Source organism: Malania oleifera, chromosome 12 (assembly GCF_029873635.1).
Source record: "Malania oleifera isolate guangnan ecotype guangnan chromosome 12, ASM2987363v1, whole genome shotgun sequence".
NCBI lineage: Eukaryota > Viridiplantae > Streptophyta > Magnoliopsida > Santalales > Ximeniaceae > Malania > Malania oleifera.
The window spans coordinates 88267031-88293550 of NC_080428.1; the positions used below are offsets into that span (position 1 = coordinate 88267031).

The 26520-nt window shown below is 36.9% G+C and overlaps 1 protein-coding gene across 7 annotated transcripts in view; it reads right to left on the bottom strand.

Moving 5' to 3' along the window:
- LOC131144473 (brefeldin A-inhibited guanine nucleotide-exchange protein 5) overlaps positions 1–26520 on the bottom strand; it is a 131619-nt gene that overhangs the window by 52362 nt on the left and 52737 nt on the right. For 6 of the 7 annotated variants that reach the window (XM_058093155.1, XM_058093149.1, XM_058093152.1 and 3 more), the window contains 14 exons: positions 25520–25641; positions 25344–25402; positions 21606–21663; positions 21448–21532; positions 21126–21359; positions 20914–20972; positions 20567–20636; positions 20413–20481; positions 1460–1582; positions 1313–1366; positions 1135–1223; positions 884–980; positions 680–778; positions 39–239 (listed from right to left, as the gene is read on the bottom strand). In XM_058093155.1, the coding sequence (XP_057949138.1) occupies positions 39–239; positions 680–778; positions 884–980; positions 1135–1223; positions 1313–1366; positions 1460–1582; positions 20413–20481; positions 20567–20636; positions 20914–20972; positions 21126–21359; positions 21448–21532; positions 21606–21663; positions 25344–25402; positions 25520–25641 (1419 nt within the window). The remainder of the gene's footprint in view (positions 1–38; positions 240–679; positions 779–883; positions 981–1134; positions 1224–1312; positions 1367–1459; positions 1583–20412; positions 20482–20566; positions 20637–20913; positions 20973–21125; positions 21360–21447; positions 21533–21605; positions 21664–25343; positions 25403–25519; positions 25642–26520) is intronic. The other variant, XM_058093154.1, reaches the window with a different exon arrangement.

The window sequence follows — 26520 nt, forward strand, 5'->3', positions numbered from 1 at the left end:
AACATATAAAGCAGTTAAGTTAAAATCAGATTAGTAACCTCGGAGATGGCAGTTTCCAGAGTAGATTTATGAGCCTTTGCCTTCTCAAAGTTACCAGGTACATCTTCCCTGCCTTTTACCTCAATAGATTCTCTGCCTGAAACTTCTCCCTCCAAAGACTGATTTCTTTTACTCAGCTTGTTTAATTCTCTATGCGACTTCTTCCAATCAACCAATGATTTAAGCACATTTACAAGGCACTATAAAATGTTGCAAGATAACCAGAAATTTCTATTAGCATAATAGCAAAAAGGGTGGCATAAGAAAAATCATATATGCAACTTTTTTATTAAAAAAGAAGAGATTTTATTAAGGAGAAGAAGTACAACAAAGAGCATAAGAAATCCACCTTAAAAGATAAAAGAATAAAAAACAAAGAATATCAAAAAAATCAAAACAGAAAATAGCCAGGCAATCATGCTGTAAATCTAAAAATGGAACTTCTTTGAAAACATCTTGCTGCAAAAGACTACAAGGAGGCCAGATACTGAATCCTATCCCAAAGCATAATTTCTTTTCCACAAAAAATCAAGCAACCCACTCCATCCAAGTCCCCCACAAAACTGCAAAAATCATACACCTTCACAATGTCAAACCACCTTAGCAAACTTCAGAAGAATGGGTCAGCATAGAAACATACCTGAAGTGATGAACCTTTAATTGACGCTCCCTGGGATACAGCAACAGAGTTTGGATCCGCATTTTGACTCCCTTGAGCTATTTTAGATAATGTGGTCACCTAATGTCAGAAACAAAAACATGTGTCTAACGGCATATTCAGATCTTTAAATGAAAACCTAAATGAACAAAAAGCAGTATCCTCTATTAATCCTTTCAGTTATACCATGCGTTCAAACAAGTTTGGTGCCTCAAGATCACAGTCATAGTTCACAAATACATCAAAGAGCATCTGGGGATCCTTGCAAACTTTTTCAAGCATCCTGCAAAGGTAAATTTAGTCAAAAGATTACAGAGAAATTGATCAAATCCATGGCTAGAAACAACAGACACTGAAATCCCAGCATGCACGTCTGAGCAATTTAACTAACATAAATTGTCAGAAGCAGTTATCATATAGTCAGAGAGAAAATGTACTGGAGAACACTCATTCTTTGGTTTGGGGGGCAATCTGACACCTCCAATGACCGCAGAACTATCAAGGGGAAAAAAATGCCAATTTCACCCTGGAAGAAAAGGCACAGAGAACAAACAGAAAATCAAGCAAAAAAATTGACAGAGAAAAGAATAAGCTGCAAATGAACAATCAACATACTTTAAGACTTTCCCTGAATCGCAACAGAAGCACTGAGAAAATTCCAGTTGCATACTGTCAGAAAATGAATGCAAAATTGTAAACAACATGAGTAACCTCCAATAACTCGATGAAGGGAAGAAGTACATCACAGGCGTAGAATTAAACCTGAAAAATAACTGGAGATTGAGAAACTGCTGCTCGCAACAAAGCATATGAAAGGTACGCCTTCACCGAGTCAATGAAATGGAAATTTTTTGTAAATGAATGGCTAACCCCTTCCAGTAACCCCTGCAATTAACTTTTTATCAGTTTATGCTTTAAATATTAAAGAGTTCCAAATCAGCTCAAATTCAAAACAGAACTTCACAATTTCAAGCCTTTAGGATATCACCCCCTTTCCTTACGGCAACTTGGAAGGAGGATTTCCAAGTACCTTTATCTAATATTAGAAAATTTGAAACACTTTGACAAGTAATTTTATGCAAGATTTTTTTTTCTTTTTTATTGAAAAAGAAATATATTAATAGATAAATAATATACAATACAGGAGAGTAAGGAATCTTCCAAGAGAGAAAAAAAAGAGAAACAGAAGAAGAAAAATAAAACAATTAATACAAGACAGCTAACAATCATCCTGAACATCTTCAAGACATAATCCCTTGAAACAATCAGCAGCAACAGCCCACAAAGAAGCCAAATACTGAATCATATCCCAAATGAAAGCCTAATAAGCCTTCTTCCCCTTAAAATGTGATTGTTCCTTTCCATCCAAATACCCCCACAACACAGCAAACAAACCACATCTCCAAAGAGCAGCCTTATCTTTGCCCATTCTGAGCCCCAAAAAAGAAATAGCCAACATATACTCCGCAGAGTCTGGAGAAACTGAACTTTCCCCAATAAAACCAAATAACTTGTTCCAAATCCTCCAAGAGAAAGAACAATGCAAAATCAAATGAAAGGCAGATTCAGAACTATCAAAGCAAAGAACAAAAACATCCAGAGATAATTGCCTTAGAAGTTAGAAGGGCCCCTGCTCTGCAACAGATTAATTTTTAACTGTATCAAAAACAACCAACCAAATAAAAGCCTTAATTTTAGAGGGAACATTGCCCTTTCAGAAAAGGACATTCTCGAGTCACGAACTCAAAAGAAAGAATTGCAAGAAAATTCTCCTGAAGGCTCCAGCACCCACTTCCTCGCATTCTCCCTATTGGGAAGGCAGCCCTCCAACAAACCCAACAAACACAACTCCTCCACTTCTCTATCATTCAAAGATCCACAGAAATGAAAATCCCACAAAAACTTCTCCCCATTAGAAAGCCAAAAGGAAGAAATAAGGCCATTATGTAATGAAGAAAAACATAAAAATGGGGAAACAATATGGAAAAGAGTTGAATCCTCTACCCATGAGATCTCCCAAAAACGAAAACTCATCACAGTGCCCACTTCAAAATTGGAATGAGGAATAAAATGTGGATAAAGCATAGATATAAATCTCCAAGGACTATCACAAGAAGATGTAAAACCTATATTAGTAACCCATCCTTTACCTTGCAGGCCAAATTTACTTTTAATTGCTTTATGACAAAGTGAGTTCTCGTCTAAAGGAAACCTCCATAACCATATACTCATTAAGGTAATGTTTTTAGACACAGAATTCCCACGGCCCAAACCACCCTATTTTTTAGACCTTAACACCACCTCCCATCTAAGTAAATGATCTTTCTTCTCCCCCACCACAGACCGAAGAAAGTATCTTGTGATTCTCTCAATAGTCCTAGCCATCCCAAAAGGAACTTTAAAAATAGACAGAAAGTAAAGAGGAATACTAGAAAGGTGAGACTGAAATGAGAGTTGCCCTACCACCTAAAGAAAAGCAAGCACCATTCCACCCATCAAAATACCTTTTTGTTTTGATAGAAAAAGAAATTCATTAGATAAAGAAATAATGAACAATCAGGAGAGGAAGCATCCTTTAGAAAAATCCGGTAATCCTCGGGAAAACCAGAAAAGGAAAAAAACACAAAAATAAAAAACGACAAAAGAAACTCAAGATGCCCTAAGAAGGAACAGCCAATTGCGCTGAACATCTGAAACACACATTCCCTTGAAATTTTCACAGCCCTCAAAACACAAAGAAGCCATAAAAAGAATCTTTTCTCACACCAACCAATATGGTAACTTCTTCCCAGAAAATATACACAGATTACGTTCCATCCACAAACCCCAAAACTCTGCAAATAAAGCACATTTCCAAAACGCAATTCCTTCTTCCTCCCAAAACCCACAAAAAAAAAATCGCCAAAAACTCCTCCACTGTTCTAGGACAAACCCAGCTTTCTTCAAAGTAATTGAATAACTTGATCCAAACCTTCCATGCAAAATCACGGCACAAAAAAAGATGTGAGACTTTGAACAATCAAAGAAAAGCATACATATATCAGGAAGGAAAGCCTTTAAAGGTCTCCTCATCAGTCATCAGCAGCAAATCATTAGCATATATCCTATTAAGCACAACCAACCAAAGAAATGTTTTGATTTCAGGGGAATTTTGACCTTCCATATAACCTTGTAGAGTCAAAAGGATAAACTTGTCCTGACCAAGAATTCGAAGAAAGACTTACAAGAATAAACTCCTGAAGAATCCAAGAACCAATATCAACTATGATCTCAGGAAGATACCTGAAAATTATGCAACATAAACAACAAAGAAGATAATTCAATAATTTCCCTATCATTCAAGGCTCTCCTGAAGTGAAAATCCCATGAAGGTAAAGGACTGCCCAAGTCTACACTAAACAAAGAAATGGGATCATTTTGCCTTGAGCTCAAGCGAAAATGGTGAGGAAAAAGGTGGACAAACCAACATTCCCCATCCATAGATCTTTCCAAAAAAAGATATTACAGCCCTAAACCAAGACAATTTTGTATGGGGAATAAAGAGGGTAAATCTGAGATATAGCTTTCCACGGACTTTGTTAGCCTTAGTGGCTACATAATCCTAATTGCCGTGTTTTGATGATAACAACCCATTAGCGGTTCTAAGTTAAACTAATCTTTACATACTAAGCTGTGACAGGTACAAGTGGCCAAATCATTCAGATACGGGTTTTAGGGCAAAGATCAAGCGAACACTCAAATAGGCAAAGATCAAAAGGACACTCACTCGGGAGATCTCAAGCACATACCAATGAAAGCTAATGTAGAATCATATGTAATGGGGAGTGTTTGAGGTAGTATTTGCTGTAACTCTTGTGGTTCTGTTTCACGTATGTTTATTGAGCAAGAGTTGAGCAATTGCATATGCATACTAGTATATAGGATATCACCAAATCATAAGTTTCATACTTATGAGTTTTCAAAGACAAAACAATAAGTTTTATGAAAATATCCTATACTCAAATGAATTTTAATATGGGACAAGTTTTAAATGATCTTAGTATTGAAAACTTTTATAGACTTGGTCCCGGTTAGGTTAAAACCATGATTAAGCACCTAAATATCAAGTTTGTGAAGAAATAGGGCAAACCGTCGACGGTTTGTCCCACATGCTTCGACAGTTTCAGGCAAAGAGTTAAATGGGTTTCGGCATGAATGCAACAGTTTGAGGGGATACCATCGACAGTTTGGGAAATCCGTCAACAGTTTGCATTGGGATTCAAAACTCAATGGCTATAAACAGCTAGTTTTCAAAGTATTATATCATTTTCAAGCACACTACATTCTAGTTCATCATTTTTGTGCTCAATATCTCTCTTGCTCTCTAATCTTGTTGTGATTCATTACTTTGAGAGATTGTGAGAGGTTTTCATTGTATCAAATATCAACTCATTCAAGGAGCATTATTTTTGTAAATCATATTCATCTTGTAAGGGTTCTTTGTGAACCACATGTTAAAGGGATTGGTTCCCTTATTTAGGCTCTGTGTGAGCAAAAGGGATTTGTTCCCGTGTGAAAGCTCTGGGTAAGCATTAAGGGATTTGTTCCCTTGGAAAGGCTCTGTGTGAGCGTAAAGGGATTTGTTCCCTTGTGGTGTAAAGGATTCTCCACCGTTGAAGGAAATCGGATAGTGGATTGAGAATCCTTGAGTGTGTCTCAAGGTGTGGACGTAGGCAAGGGGATGAACCACATTAATATTGTTTGTTGAGCTTTTCTTCCCTACTTTTTAATTTATATCTTGTGCATGGTTTAAATTATATATATTGTGATATAATCATTTGTATCTTGCCAAGATTTCATATCTTGTAGAGAGAAGCAAAAATACGCAAAAGAGTCTATTCACCCTCCCCCCTTCTAGACTTGACTCTAGGGCCAACAAACTTTCTGAAGAGGATTTAAAATCCAAATTAGTATCCCATCCATTCCCATCAAGCCTAAATTTACTTTTGATAACTTTATGCCACAATAAAGAAACCTCTAGTGGAAACCACCAGAGCCATTTAGCTAGAAAAGTCATGTTCCTAGACACCAAATTTCCAAGACCCAAACCACCCTCCCTCTTCGTCCTACAAACCACCTCCCAACTCACCAAATGATCCCTAGAACCCGCTACCCCTAACCGAAGAAAATATTCTCATAATTCTTTCAATCCTACTAGCAACTCCCATTGGAATTTTAAAAATAGAAAGAAAATATAACAGAATACAAAAAAGGCAAGGCCTGAATTAGAGTAATCCTCCCTCCCAAAGAAAAAAGGGCTCCCTTACACCCATCAAGATACTTAGACACCTTCTCCGCCACAGAAGCCGAAAAGTCCACCAACCTAAGACTGTCATTCAACAACTAAAGCAAAGGTCAGTAAAGGATGGCACACCCTGCTAAAGAAGCCAACTCCAAAGATTTATCACCTCTAGATTAGCACCTCAAACTCACTTTCCCTAAATTCACTTTCAACCAGAAACACAAGAAGTCACAAAATGGTGAGCACATTTACAAAAACTTCTTATGATCCTCTAAGAAGAAAATATACATTTTGCTTTTACAAACTGGTGTTCTAATTAGGTCAGTACTATGCCAGAAGGCCCAGAGTACCTTTTTTTTTTTTTTTAGAAAATAACTTTAGCAGCAGAGTGCAAAGGCAAACATCTAGAGGTGACACATTATATTTCAGCAGAATATTCAATTTTTCCATAGGAATGGTTATATAAATGCAATTTTGTGTGCACACGGATGCGTACAAACCTAAGGCTTGGGTAACTCAGTGAAGGTTTAGGCTGCACAGGGCAGGGGCAGATCCAGATTTCAAAATCATAACAGCTGTCCCCACATATTTCATCTGCCACAGGGCAGGGAAAAAAATGATTCATGCGCACAACATCCATCCCCCTATGCATTGTTCACTCTATTTGAGTACATGAAGTGTACATTATTTTTTACATTGAATTTTCAATTTCTTTTTTTTCTAGGGATCAAAAAAGAATATATATATATATATATAATATAAATAAAACAAATATTATGTATATACAGCACAGCTTTGCCCATCAATCACGCTGTAAATCTAGAAAAGAGACTCCTCTGAAATAGCCTGCTGAAAAGGCCCATATGAGGCCAGACACTGAATCCAATCCCAAAGCATACAATGACATCATCACATGAGAATTCCACTCTAAAATACTCCACACAAAATGGCAAAAATCACACAGCTCCACACAGCTGATCCATCTTTACCACTCCCAAAACCAGAAAATGAGATAGCCAAAAAATCCTCTTACCAACTCTGGACACACACAACTCTCTTCAAATAAAAGAAGAGATTTTCTTAAAGAGAACAAGAACTTAAGTTTCCCTTATTGATTTACCACTTTCAAAAGATTTATTTCAAACTTTAATGTCCTATGATTAATTTCAACATTTTTTTTCAAAATATTTCTTTATAGGAAAAGAAGAAATATTGAGGAAGAAAGAATTGCAACGGTGAATAAGGAGTCCTCCAAAGAAAATCCGAAAAACTAAGGGAGGTAAAAAGAATACAGTCAATATAAAACAGCCAAGCAATCACATTGAACATCGTCTAAACACATTCCCTTGAAACAAGCTGCAGCAATAGCCCATAAAGAAACCAAATATGGCCAACATATCCTCCACCAAATTGGGAAACGGACAATTTTCAAGGGAAGATTCAGAACCATCAAAGCAGAGCATGAACACGTCCCCCAATAATAGCTTAGAAGGCCTCCTACTCTGAAACAGATTGTTAGTATTAACCCTAGAATGACTGCCTAAATAAAATATTTAATTTTATAGGAACTTTGGCCTTCTAAATACTACGATACAGCAAAGACGACAAGCTCCTCTAGATCAATTCAAATATCAGTACTAAGATCACAATTGAAGTTTAAAAATGTTTAGGGGATCTTGGAATTTGGAAGTATATGGTTAACAAATCTATTAAACACTATTATGAAAACCAAGAAAATGCTGAAGGATTGGAGGAAAAGCACATTAAAATACGCATATAAAAATAAAAAATAAAAAATAAAAATAAAGGTGATATTCAAAATTGTAATAAATATAGCAGAATCAAACTAATGAGTCATATAATTAAACTGTGGGAAAGGGAAATTAAACAAAGAATAATATTAGAAACAAGGGTCTCAAAGAATCAATTTGGTTTTATGCTTGTGCGATCCAACAGAATCTATTCATCTTTTATGAAGGTTAATGGAAAAGTTTAGGGAAAAGAAATGGGGCTGGCAATGGATTTTATTGACCTAGACAAAGCCCATGATAAAGTACCTAGGGAAGTTATTCAGTGAGTTTTAGAAAAGAAGGGAGTATGCAGTAGATATACTGATGTCATTAAGATATTTACGAGAGTAACAACTAGTGTTAGGAGTGAAGGAGGAGAGTCTAGAGAATTTTCAATTACAATATGTATACATCAAGGTTGTACTTTGAGCCTTCATTTTTTGCTTTAATGATCAATGAACTCACTAGGATATCCAAAACAAGATCCCATGGTGTATGTTGTTTTCAGATGATATTATTTTGATTGATGAAAGTAGGAGTAGAAATAAAAACAGAGTATACAAAATGTAACTTCAGCCATGTAAGGGGGAATATTGCAGATGAGATTAAACTTGATAATCAAAAAATTAATAGTAATAGTAAATTAAGATACCTTGGATCTATCATGCAAGTAAAAGAAGAGATTGAAGATGATGTAAAAAATAGAGTTAAATTCAGGTTAAGTAAAATGGATGAGTGCTTTGGGTGTGTTGTGCGTTCATAAAATACTCTTGAAATTGAAAAGAAATTTCAATAAGATGGCTATAAGACCAGCTGTAACAGTCTTGGGCCCAACTCCGGTGAGGTATCATACACTTTGGCCAGCTGGCCTCATGGATTTGTCCTATAAAAGGCGCCTCACGTTGTTGGAGCCTAAACCAACCTTATAAGCCCAAGATATCCCTAGTACACATCCAACGTGAGGCTATGACATTCTCCCTTTTCAAAAGTCTAACGTCTTTGTCAGAGTGCCCTCCAAGCAGGGTCCCATATGATTTTGGACCAGGATGTTCGCTCCTGATTTTGGACTTGGGCCAGGTAATTGAAAAGGGAGATCTTTTTTAATTAAGTGGGGCCATTTAATTGAACAAGTCCATAGTTTTCACAATAATGATTCAGCTTCTTTTTTTTTATATATATAAAAAGAGATTCATTAGATAAAGAAAGAATGTACAATCAGAAGAGAAAACATCTCTTTAATCAAACCTGGAAATCTCCACAAAGACAGAATTAAAAAAGGAAAACACAAAAATACAGAACACTCAAATCAGCACACCCTTAGAAGGGACTTCCAATCCCATTGAACATCTGTCAAACACGTCCCTTAAAATTTCCATTGCCCACATACCACAAAGAAGCCATAAAAAGCATGTTCTCCCACACCTACCAATATGGAGTCTTCTTTCCTAAAAAAATATGTAGATTACGTTCCTTTCACAAGCCTCATAGTACTGCAAATAAAGCACATATCCATAAAGCAATACCTTCCATCTGCTTTCCAAACTCTAGAAAAGATATTGCAAAGAACTCCTCCACTTTTCTCAAACAAACCTAACTTTCTCCAGAATAATTAAATAACATATTCCCAACTTTCTGTGCAAAATCACAATGCAAGAAATGAAAAAAAAATTCTGAACGACTGAAACAAAGCACACATATATCAGGGGATAAAGCCCTTAATGGTCTCCTCATCTGCAGCAAGTCATTGGTATTTATTCTATTAAGCACAACCAACCAAAGAAATGCCTTGATTTTAGGGGGATTTTGGCCTTCTAGATTACTTTGTAGAGTGGAAAGGAAGGATTGGTCCCGACTGAGAAATCAAACAAAGATTTACACCAAAAAACACTCGAGGAATCCAACAACCAAGATCAACTATCATCCTAAGAAAACATCCTACAATTGTTCAACATAACCAACAAATAAAATAATTCAATAGTTTCGATATCATTCAAGGCTCTCTTAAAACTAAAATCCCAGGAAGGTAGAGGACCACCCAAATCCAAAATAAAAGAAGCAACAGGATCATTTTGCCCTGAGCTCAAACATAATAAACAAGGAAACAAGGTGGCCAAAACAACATTCGCTAACCATATATATTTCCACAAACGGATGTTGCAACCCTAGCCCATCATAAATTTGGCGTGGGGAATAAAGAGAGGATAAATCTAGGAAATAGCTTTCCACGGGCTTTTTGAAGAACATCTAGAACCTAAATTAGTATCCCACCCATTCCCATAAAGCCCAAATATACTTTTGACAACTTTATGCCACAAGGAGGAAACCTCTAATGGGAACCGCTGAAGCTGCTTAGCCAAAAAAGCCATGTTCTTCGACACCAAATTTCCAAGATCCAAACCACCCTACCTAAGTCCTACACACCACTTCCCAATTCACTAAATGATGCTTAAAACCCCCTACTGCTGACCACAAAAATCTCTCATAATTATCTCAATCTTCCATTGGGATTTTTAAAATAGACAGAAAATACAACAAAATACTAGAAAGACAAGCCTGAATTAGAGTAATCCTCCCTCCCAAAGAAAAAAGGGCTCCTTTTCCCCCGTCTAACCGCTTCGACACTCTCTCCACCTCCAGATCCCAAAAACAATCTATTCTAGGATTCCCCCCCCCCCCCCAAAAAAAAAAAAACCCTAAATAGGACATCGGCCACACCAACTCTGCACACCCAACTTCCAAGGCTAATTACCTAACACTCTCTAAAGGCACGTTAATAGTCGCAATTCCAATCTTTGCCAAATTAATCTTCAACATTGATACCCTTCCAAAAATTTAAGGAAGCCTCACTATATTAAGAACATAAGACTTATAGTCCACCAAGAAAAAAACCAATATCATCCGCAACTAAAGATGAGAAATCATAATCTCCTCCCTGACATTTAAACCTTTTCACTAAGAACATCTACCACTAACACAAACAAAAACGGAGAAAGAAGATCTCTTTGTCTAATCCACCCAATGGCCCAAAATTAAGATTTAGGCTCACCATTCACTATCACCGCAACTTTCACATTAGACATACACCATCTCATCATGCCATCTTTGTCAAAACTCCTTCCTCACTAAAATCTTATCCAAAAATTTCCAATTCACTCCATCATAAGACTTTCCAAAATCCAACTTAAAAACAAGCCCCTTCTTCTTCCTTCTCCTGATATCCTCAATGGTTTCATTAGCAATTAAAATTGCATCCACAATCTATGTACCCACAAATGCACTATGGGTTTTAGAAATAGTCCTATCAAGCAGCACACAACTTATTTGCTAGCACTTTAATGATTATTTTATAAACACTATAAATTAAGAAAATTAGTCTATAATCAGAAATCTTCATGGACCTATTTTTCTTAGGCACCAAAGTGATAAAAGTAGAATTAATACTCTTGCTAAGAACCCTATTCCAATAAAATTCATTGAAAACCTTCATAAGGTCATTCTTCACCACCATCCAACAATCTTGATAAAAAGCTAAATTAAAACCACTTGGCCTTGGAGCTCTATCCCTCTCAATCCCAAAAATTGTGGCCCAAGCTATCTCATAATCAGGTAAAGGATCCCACTCTAATCCTTCCACCATTGGTCTATTCTCATCCTCCTCAGAATACAGATTATAATAAAAATATGTGATTTCCGAAGCAATTCTATCAATGTCCATGATTATAACCCCCCCTATCCACCTCCATCTCCCTAATCAAATTCTATCTCATTATTCCATTAGCCGTAATATGGAAATTTAGAATTACAGTCTCCGTCTCTAACCCACCAAAACTTCTTCTTTTGCCTCCAACTTCTGATTTCCTTAAAAATCAACTGTTCCAATTCATTTTTCAATGAAATCCTTTTAGCATCTTCTTCCCTCGAAAGTGTTGTTGGAAATATAATAGAAGGAAAAATTTTTACTAATAAAATTAATATTAAATAAAAAAACACAAATACTTATCAAAAGCTTAGGCATGGAAGGACCATTGTCCTTAAATCCGATTTCGCGCCTACGGACAACATTTCTCGATGCTACTCACTGCGCACACAACTTCCAAGATTACTTAGCTGGCTCGATTTTGTGTGCACTTACAAACACCAGAGCTATAGGAGATGGAGTGTCATTTAGTTTCCCCAACAAAATATAAATCTCAAGAAAAAATAGAAGCTAAAGTAATTTTGAAGAAGAAAAATGTATCTTGAGATGAAATTGGATCACAGTTTATATAGGTAAAATTAGGTATAACTTCCAACATCATAAATACGAAAACTGTTAAAGCAGTGGTTATTATTTTAAAACGTTAAAATTAATATCTTAAATTCAACGCATGCTTAATTAAAATAAAACCAACGACTATTATATAATATTTATTAAACAAATATTTTTTTTATTTGAAACATCCAACATTAATATTGTAATACAACAAGTGTCACTCCTTTTCTCTCCAACTCTTCCAAATCACCTATAATAGTAAAGTTTTTAACCCTTATATCTCCGAACACCTCCCTATCCCATACTTCCAATTTATCTTTCAACCTCTTCAACTTCTTCACGAATCTAAACCCCTCCCAACCCGTTTCCACATCCTCACTCCACAAATCCCTAACCAAGGATTAAAAAGATCCATGGTCTAACCACATATTCTCAAACCTAAACAAGGTAGGACCTCAAGTAAGTTTTCTAGATTCCAATAGAATAGGAAAATGATCAGACATGTGTTTGGCTAATACTACTTGAGAAAGATTAGGAAACTCCTCCCATTCATTAGAAAACAAGAACCTATCAATTCTACACCCACTGACCACATTAAATTGGCGCTACCCAAGGGAAGATCCCTCAACCCACACTCCCTAATAACCAAATCAAACTTCTACATTAATGCATTAACTTTACCACCCCCTTCTTTTCCTAGGGGAAACTAACTGCATTAAAATCCCCACCCACAATCCACCATGGTAAGCAAAAACCAGGCACAAAATAAAGCTCATTCCAAAAGGAATCCTTAAGAGCAGGCCTAAAAGGACCGTACACAGAGGAAATCAACCATTGACCCCCTACCTCAAATTTTGAGAAGGAATGAAAGAGACAAAAAAACCCATTAAACTATCCACTCTAACAATAGATTGAGTATCCCATAACACTAAAATGCGCGGCACCCTGACAGGGTACAAAAACCCAATCCTCGCACCATTCCTTCCCAAATCCCTCTAACAACCAACCTCCCTGTCTACTAACTCAAGCTTAGTCTCAATATCAGGAGAGTTCCTAAATAAAACCTCCCTAATCTAACACATTTTCCTAGCATCACCTAAACCCCTAACATCCCAACTAATAATCCTCATAATCTAACATGCTTATCCCCTTTCCTAGTCCCCTTCCTTCCCTCATAATTAATGCAAGAACCCATATTTTTTAATTCTTTCTCCACCTTTTTTTTACATCTCATAAGTTTTTGGCTCAACCCTAACTTGACCTCAACACCTACAGGATTCGCTAGCTTTAACACCCCATATCATATAAGAGCTTGTTTGCATCTCTATAGTCCCTCTCACTAGCCCCTTAGCCATAACCAAAGTCACTCACCCCATTAGTCCCCTAATTGTGGCATAGAGACTCAGAAGAAAAAAGAACTGAACAAGAAGAGGAAGAATACCTTTTCTAATCACCCACTAGATCCACTGTCTCCTCATCCTTACCTCTCTCAACACCTAGAGGACTAACACCAACGACCACCGTTTCAAGAATAGGCCCAAGAGCAAGGTACAAAATCCCTTCATCAAACAAAGCTTTACTCTGATCATATATGTGCTTAACAGAACCTTCTAACACTAGTCTAATCACAAGACAATAAAGGCCTCTCTTCCTATGTAAGTTGTTGTGGAAGTGATAGTTTCTTACTCCATAGTAACTCTTCTGTTCTATCGTTAAAGCACAAATCCCCATCAAGTCCTTCCCAATTGTTTTATCCTCCCATTTCTATCTCACTTCACAGCTAATCTACTAATAAGCTAGAATCAATGTCACAAAAGCTGTTGAGATCATCATTTGCTTCTGAACACCTCTCATCATCATCGATTTGAGTATCTTCACATTCAATAGAAAACAAGCCCTCACTACAACTTGGATTAGTTTTGAAAAAGGTACTGCTCTACTTCTGCTAAACTGATTTTTGTAAATGATCCTCAAAATTATTCCTTTAAAAAAGTATATCATCTGAAATCCCTACCCCTTTTGAATCAACTTTCTTCCCCCCTGATTCTGTCATCGTGTCTATAGATCGCTCCATCTTCTCCACAGAGATGGCATTCTTAGTATGCTACATGAACCTTTCTACCTTAGGGCTTACTTCACTAATTTTTGTCTTAGTTCTGCCCTCACTACCCTCCTCACTTTTCTCTTTAATGTTCTCTTGGGACTGAGTATAAGCATTTATTATCTTATCCTCTGGTAAGGACCCACCACCTTTTTGGATAAGGCTTCGCCCGCTACCCCCATTTCCTTTAATTACCCATTTAGTGGTTGTACAAGGGCCATTGGTTGCAAGCCCAAATTTCCCTCTACCAAACCTCATATTAAATTTGGAAGCAATATTAAAATTTAAGCTAGATAGGGAATTCTAAAAACCTTTCCTAAAATCACAGGCTTCCCCATCTTTCTTTCCCGAATCAATCCTTCCCCTTGTCAACACATTGTCGACGACTTCTATAAATGTGCTCTTCTCCAATTAGCTCAAGCCCCAGCTCTGCTCCACCATCAACCTTTCCTATCTTATCATGTTTAAGGAACCACAATCTGAACATCTAAAGGCAACAAGCTTATTACAATGACAAGAAAGTTGCATAAGTGCTTCAAAGAGATTCCTCCAACCTTCACAATTCTCATTCTCAGGAACACATAGAACGTTGCGTGTTCCTCATGCACTCCCCTTCTTTATTCAATGAAATCTCCCTTAATCATTGAATCTCAATTTAATCAACCCAAGTTCCTCCCCCTTTAAAGTATATGTCTCCTTGAATAAGTTCATCAACATCTTGTTTTCCTTCACAAATTACCCCTCATATCTTCACAATCCAAATAAATTACTCTTTCTTAAGAACAATATATCAAAACTTTCTCCCTAAAAACTCTAAGGGCTCAAGACAATTAGCACAGAAGGTTTTACATTCAACCCACACTGACGAATGACCTACCTACCCAAACAGCTTATATTACCCGACAAGTCCCCCCCCCCCCCCACAAAACAATTTTTCCAAAATAAAACTCCAATGAAGTCGAGATAAAATAAGATGGTAGACTGATCACCTTTGGAAACCAAATATGAGTTGTCGAAGGGGTGTTTAGCTTGAAAGCTCGCATGAGGCGACTGTATTGGGATGTTCTACTTGTGTTCCTGAACGACAACTATACTAAGATCAGTTTGGGGAGAAAGATTTCCCCCAACCGTCGAACAGGGATTCTCGGAGAAGAAAATTGTCGAGGAAGATTTTCATCTTCTTTGATTGGTTAATATTCGTTAAATGGTCAATCAACTAGCTTGAGAATCAATCAACTAGGTTAAGAATCGATCGATCACTCTCCGTTGCTCATCGAGTAGAGCGAATTCCAAAGCCAATTATGACTTGCTGCCAGCATCGCAAGGGGCTATACGAGGGATCAACATGATATATGGCTTGAAAACTATGGAGGTGTCAAGTCTACCATTCGATTGCAGGTCTAAATTAGCAAAAAGATAGATTTTAAAACAAAAAATATGTGAGAAATGTGTTCAATGGTGTTCACCATTCTCGTAATCACAAAAGGCTAGCTGCGTCAACGTCAAGGAGAGAACATTCTCACAGCTTGCAAGACTCTCCTGGTTCTTCCCATTTGGGTTTGTTGCAGATCGTCCATGTTTTTAAACAAACCCATTATATGAAAATTGGTGATCTCGATCCTTCCTTGTTGTGCCATGTGAATGGGTAAGCCTAAATTCCAATCTTAAATCATAGAAGCAAAGCACAAGGAAGGTGGATTCTCAACCATTTGTTAACGACGACCAAATCCATACCAAGGCATGCATGGAAAAACATCATGACTCAAAGCAATTTCAAGACGCTATTAGCTTGGTTTGGAAGCAATTTCATGGCAACAAAGATCATAGATGACAACAATTTCATATTGTTTGGTGATTCTAGTCTCATAGAGACGCTAGAAGCTAGTGTGGACATGAACAATGGAGAAGATGTTGGTTTTAGGAGAGGGGGGGGGGGGGGGGGAGCTAATTTCAAGTTTCAATTCTGACAAATCTAAGGTTGATGAGCTTTATGCTCGTCAGACGGCAATTTTGAAGTGTGCATACATGAGGAAGTTACATGAAGTGAAGAGAGAGCACTCTGGTGAGATATTGCTAAAGATAATAAAAGGAGATTTAAAAGGAGAGTTAAGTATTGTGGAAGATCTACAAGCTAGCCGAGGAAAGGAGGTAAAAAAATGGGGGGCCTTTCACACATTATAGCGATGACCTTAGGAAGTTTGATTGTGATGGGGGCTTGCTTTTGGATGAGATTCGAGAACAATATGGATATGTTTATGATTCTTCTTGATGCACTAGGGGATTTATCGTACGGACATCCATCCTTGTTGGAAGGATTGGAGCACGTTTCCATTTTTGAAGATGATGGTTTGGTTCATAAACTAGTGTAAGGATGGAATTTTCTGCCTATACTCAAGGAAGAAATTCCTAAGAAGGATGTAGAAGCTTGAGACCTATTGGATAATATGGAATTAAGGATGTTTGATTTTTTTTTCCGTCAGATCCATTGTGGTCCGCCCCTTCCCCAGACCCCGCATACGCAGGAGCTTTGTGCACTGGCTGCCCCTTTTTTTTTTATCGGTAAAGAGAAAATTATATTAGCAAGGCATCAAGGGGATGCCAACCCGCGGTACAAAACACCAACCACTCTATAGAGTGTCACAAACATCAAGGATTACATTATGATCATTAACAATTTTCCCACAAAGCCAGCTGGAGACAGCAGCAATCCACTAGTCTTTGCAAGTCTGAAATGGAGTCGTTGAATTTTAAACGCTCACTTATTTCTTTCTTTCTTTCCAAGCACAACAAAAATGGCAAGAGGGATGAGATTCAAAGCCTTTTGTTTCTCCTTGGTGGCTCTGATGCCTTTCCAAGCTCAAATCTCCCCTCCAACTGAATTTGTCCTAACCCACTACTGTCTAGTCAAAAGGATAGAACAAATTCTACAAGTTCCTTGTCCAAGGGCAGTGCAGAAGGACGTGGTTGACTGATTCTGCATCAGCCATACAAAGAAAACACCTATTTGTGACTGTAAGACCTCTTTTCTGCAGATCGTCAAGGGTTAAAATAATTCCATGTACGAACTCCCAAACAAAAATGGCAGCCTTTGAAGGGGATGCTGTCCTCCAAATGTGTATCTAGGGGGCAATTGTTTCAATTTGTTCCCAACAATAATAGTTTCTCGTAGACAGATTTAACAGTAAAAAAACCATTTTTGTCCAAAGCCCAGTTTGATTCGTTGGCGATGTTTTGGTAACGAATTTTATAGAGAATTTTGTAAAATCAGAAAGTGCATGAAGTTCCCAATCTGCCACATTCCTAGTAACAGAAATATCCCATAAAATTCCCTCATCAGTGATTTGGAAATGATAATAGATAAGGGCATTTCGTCACAAGCCAAGCCATAAATGGAACAAAGGAAAGCTCTAAGATTATTGTTCTCACGCCACACATCATGCCAAAAATAAACATCAGCCCCATTTCCCACTTGAAATTTCAAAAATTGGAAAAAAAGCTTTTCCTGATGAATTTCCGAACTCCCACTCCATAGGGTCCCCTTCTATTTTTTGTTGTCCGATCATTATGCTCAAGCGCATGTTTGATCTTGGAGGAAATGAAGGGTGTCTTGATTGTGTGTGTGTGTGTGTGTGTGCAGTGGAAGCAGCGTCCCCCCCCCCCCAGGGGGGGGTGGGGAGATGTTTGAAAACAAAGTGAATAAGAGTCGGAGGGAATTAGCGAATTTGAAGCGCTTGATGAATTAGGATGAAATGGGGTTTTCTAGGCTTTTGTTGGTTTTTTGTTTTGTATCTTTCTTTTTTATTTGCTTTGTTCTCGGGTTTTTTTTTTTTTTTCCCCGGGGGGAGGGGGGATGACGGGGGCAGGGACAGGCACTTCCAGTCCCCTTAGGGTAGATTCTGTTGTTTCTATCAAATACATTTTTTTTATCAAGCAAAAAAAAAGTTTAGAATATTGGGGGGCAGAAAAGAAATTGGTTATAGTTGTCATAGTCAAAGGGGTCGAATCTATAACCCAAGAACTAGTGGGAGAAATATTTGATGATGGCCAAGCTCTAGGATGACAAATCTAAGCAAGAGATGCAATGGGATGAGAAGATTGCAAGGAATTAGGATGCCTAATACAACAAGAACTTTGAATACTCTTCCTTTAAGACAAATACTCCTCCCCACTTCATAAACAAGTAAGAATGAAAAATGTGGCGGCCACATAAGCGATGCACGCCATTTCACCATTAAGATCCCATCACTACTTAGTCCTATCTCCTTGTCCACAATAAGTGCACTTGTGTGGGGGCCTCTACCATGTCCATCCCTACCATCAGGGGCACTCTTACTCTAAAATAGATACTCCCCACCCCCCCTGCTTGCTAAACCAATAAGAATGGAATAAAAGTTGGCTACGTTAGTGATGCGTGGGATTTTACTATAAAGATCCCAAAAAAACTCAATCCTATCTGCCTGTCCACAATGAATACATTGCATGGGAGTCTACCACATCCATCCCTTCCAAACACTCGAACCACTTCAAGAGCTTCTACTATTGCTTGGTTGAAAACCAAAATCACCTTGTGTAACAAAAGTAGTCTTCTCATACCTAGAGATTAAAACAGTGGAACTAAGGCTCGAGGAATGGTTGTTGGAGGAAGCATGAAAGACGCAAGAATAAATACAAGGAAAGGATGGCAACTCTACACTACCAAGAATCTTGGAACCGAGTGACTCAAAACTCGAGTTTAAAATTCAACAAGAACCAAAAGACTATGAGTATTCCCTGCTCTTGCATCTTATAGACAACGGCTGTTATAGGCTGCATAATGTTAAGTCCCTCATCGATGCGCTTCATCTCAGCTATTTGCAAAGTACTCTAAAAGTTGTATACGTGTTGTGACACAAAGTACTCCAGCAGATTGTACATACAAGCAATGTTATAACATAGAAGAGTTCAACATAATCCCAAATCTCCTTGCATACATCCAAATGCATGCACATCTGTGCAACATGAGGTTATGTCGAATTCTACACTAGTGAGACCATCAAAGCATCTTCCTAAACCCATAGTTCATTTTTCTTGTCATCAATAGGCAGAAATTGTAACACATGTCTAATTTGGCTTAGCCTGTCAAATAGATCAAGAAAGCCTTAGACCACACCAATAATTCTTTCTGTCCAATTTTGCGGTTGTAATACATGGCAATAATTCTTTCCATCCAAACGTTCAAGAACAACACAATTGAGACCACCAATGAAGAAGATAAACAACCGGAACAAATCACAAATGCACGTCCCATTGAACTCATCTACCATTGACAAAGAGCCTCCAAAAGTATCATATGGTCACTCGCAAAGTTCTGCACACAAACAATTAAAAGTGGGGATCTTTAGGAAAACTCCATCACTAAAAACTTGATAATATGGATTATAGAGGGATTAGGAAAATATAGGACAAGGTCAAGACAAAAACATAGTTGTATGAAGCCTCAGGCGCACCAAGTTGGCACTGCCAGCCTTTGATCGACACGTGAGTGAGGCTCCGGCGATCAGATTTCAAGGTTTGGAAGATTGCTAGTGTCTAGGTGGCTACGGCATTCATTTTGCAAGATCTCAAGGGCTTTGATGTTCCAGAACATGCAGTGTCATTCAGAAACTTTCTGATGGCTGCTGTCTCTTGAATGTTTGCAAGCCCACGGTGGGGCTAGCAGCTCTCCTATGGTGGCATACATGCAGAGGATTTAGGGTTTGGTTTACCGATGACTGCTGCACTTGGGATTTAGGTCTGGGGCCATTCTCTGATATGTTAAAGTCTGTGTAAATTGAAAAATCTAATCACAAGCCATAGGTCTCACCCTCTATTACTACTATATGTCAACTACATCACAATGACTATAATACCCTCACTGACTCTTAGTTACTAATGTAGGTAACAATACTAACAAGTCTTATAGTGAAGATATAGTGCATTGTTTGCTAACTTAGTTTGCAAATTTTATATGAATTTTGATTCCAAATATCACAAACAATATAGTGCATTATTTGCTAACTTAGTTTGCAAATTCTATATGAATTTTGATTCCAAATATGACAAACAATATAAACACACATCTGACAATCAAAGTGCCAAAAAAAGAAAAAGAAAAAATAGCCTTCCATTCAGATGCAATATAGATCAAATTGAAATATGGCAATTACTGGGCCAATCCCAAGCAGCTGAAATATGGTTCAATTGAGTAGTGTGTTCGCATCCAGCAATCAGAAGGGTGCACAACCTTTTTGTAAAAAAAATTCAAAGAAAAACCTGAAGAAGCTCGAGAGACAATATTCTTGTCTTGGTTGTCATTTCATCATTGTCTTCCTTCATACCCATCTGCAGATGTTGCAGTACATTCACAAATGTAGCCTAGGAAATAAAGACAATGCAAATTTGGAAAAAAAAAATGGAACAAACAAACCTTGCAAAGGGTGCGAAATAGCAGTAAAGCATCACGTTGTCCAATGGCCATGCTCTCAAGGTCGATTCCCCTAAAATATAATTGAAGAGTTTTAATGCCAAGAACTCAGAAATGTTGGTTCTTTCAGGCAGGAAAGGAGTGTGCAAGCAAGTTCATCATTATTCAGCATAAAAAAATCAAGGTCGATTCCCCTTAAATATAATTGAAGAGTTTTAATGCCAAGAAATCAGGAATTTTGGTTCTTTAAGGCAGGAAAGGAGCGTGCAAGCAAGTTCATCATTATTCAGCATAAAAAAATAGAAATAAGATAGTTGGTACATGTATCTGAAATATTTCCCCATTCATACCGTATTATTTTTTTACCATCTTCAATATGCACAGCCTTGTCAAGAACAGCTTCTAAACCCTATACAACAAACAAGGCTATTCTCTCATCAGCAATACAAACCAAAATTAGAAGCTCATAAGAGATGATACTAAGAAAATTTACAGAGGAAACCTTCACACCACATTGCACAAAACCACAAAAGGATAAAGGGGAAAAACAAAATAGAAGCACCTTGATATCAGCGCCACCTGCGAGATTTTGGAGTTCCTCAACTGATGCAAGAGACAAGTCTTTGACCTGGCCCATCAAAAGTGCGTCTCCTAGAGTTATTGCTTTCTCATTGTCGTCGCCTGAGAAAATTTCTTCAATCACCAAGTTTGAATCCTCAGCTGAAACAGTTTCCGGATGCAGAGCAGAACCAGATGAAGTACTTATCTGAAGTCCTTGGGGAACACTACTAACATCCTAGTACAGAATAAAAACATCTCAATTGTTTCACTCATGCATCAGGAGAAAAATGAAAATTAAGAAATACAGGACATTTATTCCACACCAGATCAGTTTCCATTCGCCTGAATATGATGCTGATCATCTGGGTCAACATTGCCTTCGATGTTGCTTGGTTTATAGGACTCTTGCTACAAATGAAAAACTACAGATCATGAACTCTATTTCTAATTGATATCGCCTTAAGATAAAAATTTACAGTACCTATTGAGGGCAATATTGTAGCATACTCTGATAACACCCAGCAAAGGTTCCCCATGTACTGCATTTGTAACAAGTGTTAGCAAGAGGAAAATGTCAGAAAGCCGTAGTTATCTAATAATATGAATATAATATTCACAGAGACATGCGTGCATGGAAGAAGTACACACGAGATTCTTTCTGAAACACATCTACCCCGAAAATATGACACTTTCAACTAAAACTACGAAGACCTTTCGATGGCCAAAATAGCATCACATATTTTGCACACACACATCTCATCAATTCAAATCACTTAAATAATAGCAAAAGGCGTGAGTATCTAAATAATTTCACCCCATAGTTACAGGTCCCTATACTTCACTCAGGAAAAGAGAAGCTGATTTTACTCATGAAAGGTCCCTTCTCCAGCTGTGCGTTCATTATGTTTTGATAGTTTACATCCCATAGTTAGAGGTCCCTATACTTCACTTGCATTGCACTTTTGCATGGAAAAATTAGAATAAGCTTTTTAGCTAATTTGGAGAGCATTGAGTTTGTCCAGAGTTGATGGTGGATGTGTTGGCCACATCATTTTCAGGGCTTGGTAGGAGTAAAGATGACTGTCACTGTGGAGATGTGCGATTTTTGCAGTGTTATAATTTTGAAGGGCAAAGAAATGCAGGCATATTTATGGGGAAAATTGAGTTTTTTGTTATGAGATCGGGTTCATTATTGACCTCCCTTTCATGTTTTGCTGATCATTCCTTTAAAGAAGTGTGCTTTTCAGATATTCTGCAGGACTAAAAAGCATCATAGTTTTGATTGTCATTATCATTTTTATTTGGCTTTATTGAATAAGAAGACCTCTTATCCTCCTTGTTGTATATTCTTTCTTTTCTATGAAATGATCTTCTTTTCTTAACAAGAAAAAAATTAAATACATAAAAAAACAGCTTAGTATGATGCAAATCACCATGAAAAGATTCTTTAATTGTTCTCAATATCAGAAACTAATGTTCAATTCCTTTTTTTCCATTTTTTTGGTGTGGGGGGGGGGGGGGACCAGAATTTTTCTGCATAAGACCATATGGCAGAAAAAGAATTTTAAGCAAATTCAGAAACATTTTGCAGAAGCATTTCAGAATTAAGGCAATCAAATCAAGAATAGGCAATATTGGTAGTTATGATTATGGTCTTCAATTTCCACGAAATTCTCGAAATTTCCATCAAAATATCCGGTTTCCATCACCCTCGAAATCGAAACGACAGTCGATCTCCGTCTTGCATAATTTCCATCGAAACGACGAAATCTCAACAAACCATCCCAAATTTATCAGACTCAAAATTTTAGGGAAACTTGTCAAAATTTGAACTATGCAAAGAAATTTCCTCGAAATTCAAATGAGAGATCAGGAATGAAGTGAAATTTCTCTCTTAATTTATTTTATTTACTTTTATCAAAAAAAAAAAAGAAAAGATTATTACAAATGCTTTTGAAATTATATGAAAAAATAAACTTACAACAACATTTTATTTAACAACTCATGTCTAAATTATCATTATTTGTATAAGAATTAATATTTAAATGATTTATGAATTTCATTTGTATTAACTAATTCATTAAATATGTTTAATTTACATTATCTTACAAATATGTTTGATGCACATATTATATTATAACTTCTCCACCTCGTACGCAACATAGATGTATTTACTTGTAATATATTAGTCCTAAAATTACATTATTATGTCTATTAATCATTTCTAAAGCTTCATAAAAGAATTTCATGCTTTACTACTGATTCCCATTATTTTTTCAAATCGAAATCGAAATTTCCGTTGAAATTTACGTACTTTTGGAGCTTTGAAATTTGAGTCGACAAAGAAATTTAAGACCTTAGCCTTATGAAACATAGTTCAAATCTCCAGGGTATCAGTGCAAGTTGCCAAAAGGACGCAACAAGATGAGTTCAGTTTTCCACCGACAAAATGAAAACATAAAAAGCACAAAAAAACAAAACTAAAGCAAAATAAAGGAGAGTGTTGGGTATCTAAGAGCTTAATAGAAGCTTTCTTGATTACTTCTTTCAGAGGATTTGACGGCTAAGGAAGCTATAAAAATGTGCAATTGTGCTGTTTTCTTTGTTTTGGGGGTAATGAAGTTTAAAGAAATGCAGGACTTTTTAATGAAGATTCTCTGACTTTACTGTTGCTTTGGGACGATTTAGTTTCTTTGCATCACTATGGGCTTTCTCTGGTTGTTGCTTCAACAGGACATGCTTTTCAAATTTTCTGCAAGATTGGCAAGCATTTTTTACTTGATGTTTCTTTTTTCGACTTGTTTCTTTCCACTACATCTATTTCCTTCTTATATTTTACGAGGGTATCTTGTCCTCAGTTTTATATCTCCCATCTCCTTTAAAATTTATTCCTTACTCCAAAAAAAAATGGTATCATTCTAATAAAGCTTTCCGGTCATCCTAAAAAATACTTAAGTACACTCCCTTGAAAGCTCCAGAGGTGTCTATCCAAAGCAAAGCAAGAAAAATAAATTTACACTTGGTAGTCATTGCAAAGGCAAAAAATAATCCTTAAACATCTGAACCTTCCTGTCCAACTACAGACACCAAATCACTGCAAAAACAGCACTGTTCAAAAAGATGGAACACTTCAATTAATACAGACGGATGATCATTAGACAATCTCTCATCATGATCACATTTCTCACCCACTAGGGAAGCATATACATCAGCCAAATTCCAAGATTTAGCTGAGCTATACCTGTATTTTACCAAAGCCTACCAACCAAGGCCCACAGAATGTCCTTCGCCTGTGAAGATGTAGCTGACTCCTCCAGTTACGCAGCAACCCTTTTAGGAAAATTCGATTTGCCCTTCTTCAGCAAAACATGAGGAACCACCCCTTTAGAAGGGCTAGATCTCTCTTCCAATTGCAGGTTTAGATTCAGTGGCTTACTCATATTTTGGGCCTAGATACTATTGGATATAATGGACTGCGTGTCCATCAGGCCTGTATGCGCTGGGCTAATTAAAGCATGCCCATGATTCATAACATAATCTTTTTGAATACCAAAAATCTAGCCCAAAAGCAACATATTAATACCTGATGCAACCCATTCCAGAACCACACCATTACCCATGGACTCAGCTGCCCAGCTTTTCCAAGGCCCAGCCAATTCTCCTCCTCCTTCTTCCCACACCCATTCTCCATAGAAAGCCTAGCCACCTACAGAAAAACCATCATCACCCCAAATGCAAAGCATTAACAGGTGATAATGCAAGATCAGATGCCACAAAAAGCACTGCACTCCCACATCAATCAGCTTTCTGCAAACCTCTTGCTTCATGCCCTACAGTTTCCCTAGCAATCGGATGAAAATACCAACAATCGTAGGGAGAAGAGGGGGAATCTTGCAAGCCACTCAGCTTACCCAGACATTCCACAACCACTATATTTATAATACAACACACTTGGTCTCTTGGAACTAAATATGAGACCGCCAACATGCAACAAATCATTGACCAACAGAAGTTGAAAAATCTAAAAAGCGAATGAAGAGCATCAATAGAAGACAACTAGTGCATGCAGCGGGCGAACACTGTCATTTGACTACAACAATAAGGCCCAATGACAACCCACTTCACTACCTGGATGTCAGTTATAGATCGCCAACAAAACAACACAGACAATTTTCTAGAAGAAATATAAAAGAAAACCTGTTTATCCTGGACAACGTACCTCTGAACTTGGAGGATGCCACGGCAGTAAGAAGCACCTTCAAGACTTGCAAAATAGTACTGCATAACAATTCCACAGGAGTTACACATTACAAAAATAATATATAAAAAAATTCAGTAATGTAACTAAAAATACAAATAAATAATAAATGAATACAAATAAATAAATAAACATGCCTGTCAGGTGATGAATTATTGACGCAACTGCAAACCATATTTAAAAGGCCTGTAAACAGCATAGCATTTCTACCACCATCCAGACCAGGATCACCCTCCAAATGATCATAAGCGATGAGTTTCTGCAATGATAAAGTTTGAATGAAATAAGATAACATTGACCATATTTTACATCCACAAACCAGAAGATCCAAGAATGTGTTTGACCAAACGACATGGAAATTCATAAAACAAAAACACAGTAACAAACAAAGCCCTTTTTCTGCTTTCACAATGACAAATAAGAAGACATCTTATATCTAAAAGATTAAAAGTAAACACAATTACCTCCTCCAGATGTTCTCATAACTGCAAAGACCTCCCTAGCATTTTAAAAATAACATCAACCACATAAATACATTATTTCACTCATCACCACTATCACAATTGATAGCTGAATATGGTGATGAAAAAGGGCAATATTTTTAAAGTATATTAGATAGGTAAAAAAGAAAGTACAACGTGCAGGGACAAGGAGTTTATTAAAAAAATTAAAAAAAAAATTAAAAAAAGAGGAAGAAAAACGGAGATCAGACCATCATACTAAATAAAATTAACCAAGAAAACCCATTTTCAGACCCTTTTCCTCGTAATTACTTAACTCTTTAAATTCACTACGTAGTAACCCGGGAAAAAAATAAATAAATAAACATTAGTAATTAATTAATTAAATACTATTGAATTGGTTTAATTAAATACATATATATATACATATATACATATAAGGTTAAGGTAATAAGTATATATGTAAAGTTAAAGTAATAAGTATATATATATAATGTTAATATAAAATAATATAATATTATTATGTTAAGTTAGTGGAGGGCATTGAAGATTTCAATTGGAAATGAATATAGAGGGGCATTGAAGATGGCATTGAAGATTTCAATTGGAAATGAAATTTCCAATTCTACAACCTTCTAGAGTTGGCAAGCAACCATGAGCCATTTCCTTCTCACTCC